Source organism: Penaeus chinensis, chromosome 13 (assembly GCF_019202785.1).
Source record: "Penaeus chinensis breed Huanghai No. 1 chromosome 13, ASM1920278v2, whole genome shotgun sequence".
Lineage (NCBI taxonomy): Eukaryota > Metazoa > Arthropoda > Malacostraca > Decapoda > Penaeidae > Penaeus > Penaeus chinensis.
The window spans coordinates 6,127,485-6,134,984 of NC_061831.1; the positions used below are offsets into that span (position 1 = coordinate 6,127,485).

The 7,500-nt window shown below is 37.0% G+C and overlaps 1 protein-coding gene across 1 annotated transcript in view; it reads right to left on the minus strand.

The window, feature by feature from the left end:
- Positions 1-7,500, minus strand: part of LOC125031438 (protein gustavus-like) — a 45,656-nt gene that overhangs the window by 37,664 nt on the left and 492 nt on the right. The window contains exons 2-3 of the mRNA XM_047622174.1: positions 6,884-7,100; positions 2,330-2,663 (exon numbers count right to left, since the gene is read on the minus strand). Of these exons, the coding sequence (XP_047478130.1) occupies positions 2,330-2,663; positions 6,884-7,100 (551 nt within the window). The remainder of the gene's footprint in view (positions 1-2,329; positions 2,664-6,883; positions 7,101-7,500) is intronic.

Sequence of the window (7,500 nt, forward strand, 5' to 3'; positions counted from 1 at the left end):
CCCCCCACCCTTCTTTCAAAAAAATAATGTGGACTTTCCGTTTCTTATGCAAGTCCGAGGTTTTCTTGCGCAACGACCGATTTCGTAACTGGTCACAAAGCCACGTTGAGACATGGCGTGCTCTGATCCCTCTTCCGTGTGAAAAGAGGCACTCGAATGCTTTCGCCACAATGTTTCTCTTTGTAAACATCAAAGTAATTCAACCATCTGGTCTTGTAACCAAAAGATGATTTTGATTGTGCTTTGCATTATGCTGCGAGTTGTCCTCCGATTATCTCACGTTGATTTTGAAGGAAGAGGAGGAAGGAAGGGGCGATGGAGGGAAGCACGAAGAGAATAGGAAGAGGAAACCAAGAGGAAGTAGAAGGAAGAAAGCAGGAGGAAGAGGGAGAACAAAACAAAAAGAGCAAGAGCAGCAGCAGTATGGAAAATGGTGATAAAACAAATCAAAAAAATATCAAGCTTCGACTCCTAAAGCAAGGAAAAGGGGAGTTGAAGGAAGGAGGAAAAGGGAAGGGACAGATAGCGTGGAATCGTGCCCATAACACAAAAAATGGCCCCCCACACCGCAATTACCGCTGACGATCACCCCCGTAATTCGAAACACCTAACAATGAATCCAATTGTCGCACGCTTTGAAAAGTTCGAACCGGCGGCAAATCGAAACTGCGAAATGAGGCTTCGTAAGGTCCTTAAAATGTGCTTCATATTAGTTTCCATTCGTCTCTAACTTGAGATGGTTCAAGGTCACTTCTTGAAAACGTTTTGGGATGCTTTCTGAAATACACATCTACCCTCACCCACATTTACTCTATTTTTTCGCCGTTTTAATTACGATTAATGTTCTCAAACGAGCAGCAGCACAGCAGCATAAGGAAAAAGAATGAGAGGGAGGTAGGGGAAAGGGAAGGCGGGGAGAGGGGAGGGGGCAGGAGTGTGTACAGAGGAGGGGGAAGGTATGGAGAGCGTGGAGGGGGCAGGAGTGTGTACAGAGGAAGGGGAAGATATGGAGAGAGAGTAGGGGGAAGGGTTGGAAAAAAGGAGGGGAAAATGGCAGTAAACTAATAGTCTGAGAAAAATAATACGCACAAGCGCAAAACATTACAAGGGGAAGAAAGAATGATGCAAGAAAACAAGACAAAAGCAAAACGGAAAGCCATCCCGCCTTCCTGGGTGGGTCCCTCGCCCTCAGCCAGCAGCCTATACTGCACCACGCCCACAAAAATCCTCAGTCACCAGTTGTTCGGAAATAGTATTTTCCTTGTCCCAAATATGCACAACGAGCGAAGTGCAATCATTAACGTTAGAGAGAGATCCTGCACGTTTGGATCTTGCTGACACCATTCCTGAAGGAGGGAGGAATTTGCTTACTTTAAAGGGATCATTTGGTGATTAGTCCCTCTTGAACCCTCCCTCCCTCCCCTTATTCTCCCTCTCCCTCCTCCTCCTCCCCCTATCCCTCCCTCTCATTCTCCTTCCTTCCCTCCCCTCCCCCCTTCTTCCTCCCTCCCAGGACATTCCTTGGCAGATGTCATGTGTTTTGGCTACCTGTCTTTTTTTTTTTTTTTTTTTTTTTTTTTTGCAAGTTCCCCCTGTTCTTCTTTTTTCCCCCCTTTCAAATTCCTTTCAACTAAGTAATAGAACAGAAAATTTGCCAAATTCCTATTCTATCAGATTGTTATAGTGCTTTCTTGGCCCCAGTAAAATCCTACGTTTATTTCTAGCTCATGACCTTGTTCTGTGAAACAATAAAACTTGACCTTCTTCTCATTCTCACTCATCTTTTAATCACTTTCATCACTCGTCAGAAATGCCAATAATGAACAGAATTTGGTCTAAATTCCAAAATTAACTCTGCTTACACTACATAGTTTTGTATCCATAAAGACCACCAAAATAGCTCAGATATCTCCAACCTAATCCAGATTCACGATTCCACAACGGAATAATGTAACAAATGGTATTCCTTTTTATGTCTGCATACCCATTAAATTATGGGGATGCCCTTGACAAGCATATGCATATCTATTCAACTTTATATAATCTAAGGAAAGAACAGAAAAAACCCAATCTGTTCAGCCAAAAATCAATATGATGAAAAATACCAAGAACCATTTTATATCAATATTGGAGAATATAATACTCTGGCAAATATATGAAATACTGTACAAGCTTATGTGACATCAAAATTTCAAAGCAGTAAAATGTCCATAAAGTTCCCCACATTATGTAAAACAAAAGGTCCTCTCCCACCTCCAAAAAGGATAAAATAGTTCACAGTACCTTCATCATCTAAAAAATCTGCGCAGAAATTGGAGATCCGACTTACCTGTGACTTTTTGCCCCATACTCATCCGGTTACGACGAGGGCCTCGTGAGCTATGGCGCTGGTTGGAGTGGTGGTGATGGTGATTATGGTGATGATTGTGGTGATGGTGAGGTGCGGCAGCAGCGGCGGCAGCGGAGGACCTAGTTGAGTAGGGTGGGGGGGCTTCGTGATGGTTGTGGCGGCCGGTTGCGTTGTTGGTGGTGAGGTTGTTGGAGGCGTTGTCGTGCTGTTGGTTGGTGTCTACTCCACCACTACCACCGTTCTCAAGCTTTTGTGAGGACGCGTTGTTGGTGCTTGCACCGCCCTGGCCGGCACCAGTGCTGGTCTTTCCTCCCTGAAAGAAAAGACGCCACTTTTTTAATCAAGAGCTAGGGGGAGCACTTGCAAAGGGAGAATGTATTGCTTGCATTACATTGTTATTCCAGTTTTCATTTGATCATGAAAAACAAGCATTCCTTTATGAAAACTATTAATCCTATGAATACATGAATAATAAACATAACTAGAGAAAGCCAATGAATAACTGTTGTAATGATGCATAAAATCTCATTCAAATTCAAACTGCAATACTTTAATGCCAGTTAAAGGTCAACACCATTTAATAATAGAAAACAGTAGATTCAAATAGGAAACATATTTGAAAGAAAAGAAGCCACGACACTTTTTTTGCAGAAAAGAATAACCGCTAAACTAAAAACGGAGAGAGAAAAATCAGTATCACCAGTCCCTTTATTTTTTTTTAAACAAAGTAACCAGTTACATTGATCTTTCCTATCTGAATGCACACAAGATGTTAACTGATTGCATTTTCTAATCACCTCAATATCAAAATCAAACCTATTCATGAATTTTACCTCTTCTATTGTATTATAGATAAGAATTAACATATTGCAAGTAACAATATATATATATATATATGTATATATGTATATATGTATATGTGTATGTGTATATGTGTATATGTGTATAAGTATATGTGTATATATGTGTATATGCATATATGTGTATATGCATATATGTGTATATGTGTATATGTGTATATGTGTATATGTGTATATGTGTATATGTATGTATGTATGTATGTATGTATGTATGTATGTATGTATGTATGTATGTATGTATGTACACACACACACACACACACACACACACACACACACACACACATACATAAATACATACATATATATATATATTATATGAAAAACATTTTCTAGCAACTTAAAATATCCATATAATAAAAGTATATAACAGTGTAAAGGCATTAAAACTTATTGCTAACCACTTTGTGAAGAGAGAAATATCAGCACCAGGTCAAGCCATAATGACCTTTCTCCTAGCTGTAAAATTATATTCAACTGATCTATGGCTTAAAATACTTCAAAAACAATATACCCTCATATATATTCTACAAAGAACTTACATATGACAGGAGCTTCATATTTAGCATCAATTTTAAAATCAAATTTTTAAAAATACAATATGCTCTCAAACCACTTGTCCCCAACTAGTGACACAACAAAGATACATCTAAACTGCCAACACAAAAAATACTTATAATTGAATAATGCCAGTTTCAACCAAGAGACAAAAGCTGAACGTTCCCAAACACAAGACAGATAGCTTTAATACTAGCTCATGAAAGATGCGCGGAGAAAACTATTCAAGGTGACAATATAAAGTGTGTCTAAATCCTACTATGCAAGTTGGAATCCACTTTTAATAGCATGTAGAACAAACAAAACAATGCCACTAGAATTAATAGCAAGAATGTGTAATTAAGTAAAACATTAACATTAAAGGATATTATGATAAAGTGAACGTTTTATTCTGTTGTATTTTGTTCAATAAAACAACTGTATCAACACAATGGAGCCCATAGTCTCTACATACATCCCAAAATCTGGGGTATTAAAAGATCAAAAAGTCATTAAGACAGATATTACTCTTTACACAAAGTGAGCAGCAGTTGATATTTTCATCACATATGAGGATAAACAAAAAGGGAAAACTAAATCCATTTCCCCTTCATGCTACCACTGATGGAAAGCGCTTGAATATAAAAAAGAGTGAAGATACGATCAAACAATAAAGCGATTCACAACAAAGCAATCAAAGAGGTGATGAAAAGATGAACAATTTCGATAGGATTCATTACTGAAAAGGATATTAGTGTTCAGATGTATAAATCACTTCAAAGTAAATTAGTGAATGTGCTTCCTTATCATCCCCTTTGAAAGACTTTCAAATTAGTTCTCAGCTTAAATGCACATAGGACAAAGACAGGATATTCAAGTAAAAGGGATCATAGTAAGACAAATATAAAGTAAGAAAAGTAAAGTGCAAATGAGCTTGAGTAGGAAAAGGAAAAGGAAAAGGAAGAGGAGAATTAAGGGGAGGTTTTAGTAAGGAGGGAGGAGGGAGGAGGGAGGAAGACAGAGGGAGGATGGCAGAGGAGGGAGGAGGGGAGAGGAAAGTGGAAAGAGAGAGGAAGGAGGAGGAAAAACAGAAGTGGGAGGAGGAAAAATGGAGGGAGGAGGAGGGATGACAATGGCAATGATGACTATGACAATGACCAATAATGATGCAGAGGAAGAAGAGGAAGAGGATGAGGATGAGGATGAGGATAAGGATAAGGATAATATATATATATATATATATATATATATATATATATATATATATATATATATATATGGAAAAACAGGATGATGAAATATTTGTTAAAGATGAAATAGGCAAAACAAAAAGATTATCACCTCAAAGTTCTTTAACTTACATTAATATAAACATATCCATCTAAGTTATACTTTATCTAGGCAAAACATTTCAGACTAATTTGTCAAACAACCCAAAAAAGAAGAGATTTACACGTGACTGCACTTCATCAAACACATCTAAAATAACTGCAACTAGAAAACCTTTCCCCTTGAAAATAAACAAAATGAAAATAATTTCCTAAGATCTAAATTAGTCTTACAAAGAGAACAATATACATTTGCAAAACTAAGGCTCTTAGAGGAAATTACATTTAATGAAGAGGGACACCAATGTTCACCAGCATTCCTTCTAATACACAATTCTCAGATAGTGAACTTGACAAGGGAAAGAAGAAAAAAGGAAAAAAACAATTTAATTTAATTTGTTTTAGCTGCATGTCAAACAAAATCATAATACTGATTCAAGTGAAAAGCATAAAACAAAGTCAGAAAATACAAAGAAATGTCTATTTGTTTGCTGGTAGATGGAGGCCTTGTTTTACCTGAAAAGTCAAATCTGACAAGGGACTCTCAAAGCAGATGATCAAGAAATAGCCATTATGAAATACATTATCGAAATGGCAAGTGATTTGGATTAAATATACTGTTTGAGCAGAGATCAACATTAAAATAGTTGATAAAAATCTAAAAAATCTGTCATTACAATCTGGATGCACGGCTTGAAAAGCTCAGATTAGTTGTGTTTATCTTTGTTATGCCTTTAAAGACTAGCCAAATAAAGTCACTCGGAAATGCACTCTCAGAGTACATCCCCTTTAAGTTCCCTCTGTAAGTGAACAAATGGATTATATTTCAATATCTACTTTTGTCTTGTTTTTCCTAGCTCTCAGGTTTGGTATTTTCAATGAGGTGTGTGGAAAACAGCAGGTAGCATCATCACAAATGAAATTATATATTCTCTAAATGCAAAACTCAAGAGATGGAAAAACATCTGATAAAAGCATTGGGGATAACATATCTCTAGACCCTAAATGCTTCCTCTTGATAAGTTATATAATAATAATAATGGCAATGACACTTGAAATGATAATGATGATATGATTAATATTAAATACTCAATTATATGGTCTCTACAAGCCCTATCAACCTTCCCAAGATGCAGACAAATATGATCACATATTTCTCAAAATGCCTTGACTGGCACATGCTAGTGAAGCTACTTCACGGCTTACACACAAATACCACCATTCAAGAGGGGCTAAAGCAAAAATGACAAAAAAACAAAAAGCAGAGAATTACGAATAAACATTATTTCCATATTTTCATTGAAAAAAAAAAAAAAAAATCAAATAAAGATTAAATTATTTGAATTTAAACAAGACTAATCTGTGTTCCTCATTTTCTAATTTACAGGCAGAAAAGCCCAGAACAATTAAACAGTCTGCTCGTATTCTACTTTCGAAAATCCCACAAAGCATCTTTTTGTGAAGACTTTAAATGTCTGACAACGTACATTGTTTCTAATTAGACAATTAAAAACAACTGTGACTCTTTCTCTCTTTTTTTTATTACTCCTGACCTTGGATTTAGTACTTCCTTACTGTGAATGCTACTCTCTTAACTATATGGGGTAAAACCTCATATTGTGTGAGAATAGATCCTTCAAATCACTTAGATTTAGTAAACTATAATGATTATACATACATACATACATACACATATATATTTTATCAATTCTTTCCTACTAACACTACATAAAATCTAAATACCTCATTCAGATGCTACCCTCAACACAGAAACAACCAATGCCTACAGACATCAACACAAATCTCACCTTATGCTTAGTGTTGTGGTGGTGCGTGTGAAGAGGTCGAGTGTGATGTCTCCTTGGTCTGCCCACAGATGCTGCAGACGCGGAAGACTGTTGGGTGGCGTAGCGGGGCGATCGCCTAACACCTACTGCTGCTCCTCCTGCTGCTGCTGCCGCTGCCGCTGCTGCTGCTGCCGCTGAGCCCCCACCGCCACCACTCCCACACCGCTTACCACCGTACCTGCAATTGCAAATGCCATTAGTAATCTTGATACAGATTTCTTTTCAAGACACTATGAAATATACCTTATTGTTAATGTTAGGACAACGTCAATAGGACTAAGGCTCATATTGCTGGAGTACAAAACAATATTTGAATACTTTCCAAACATAAGAGAATAAAACAGTGATCAAAATGTTATCATATAAGAAATTTCTAATAGAAGAGCCTACCTCCCTATATTAGTAAAATCTATCTGACTTGGAAATCTTGTTCCTAGACTTTTCCTAAAGTATGAGAGCAGTCAACAGGTCTAAGTTACTAGAGCAATGAGTACAGAAAATGGGACAACATTGCCAACACCCACATTATCCTTTTAGCATTACTGCAAAAAAGAAGAAAAAAAAAAAGAAAAAGAAGA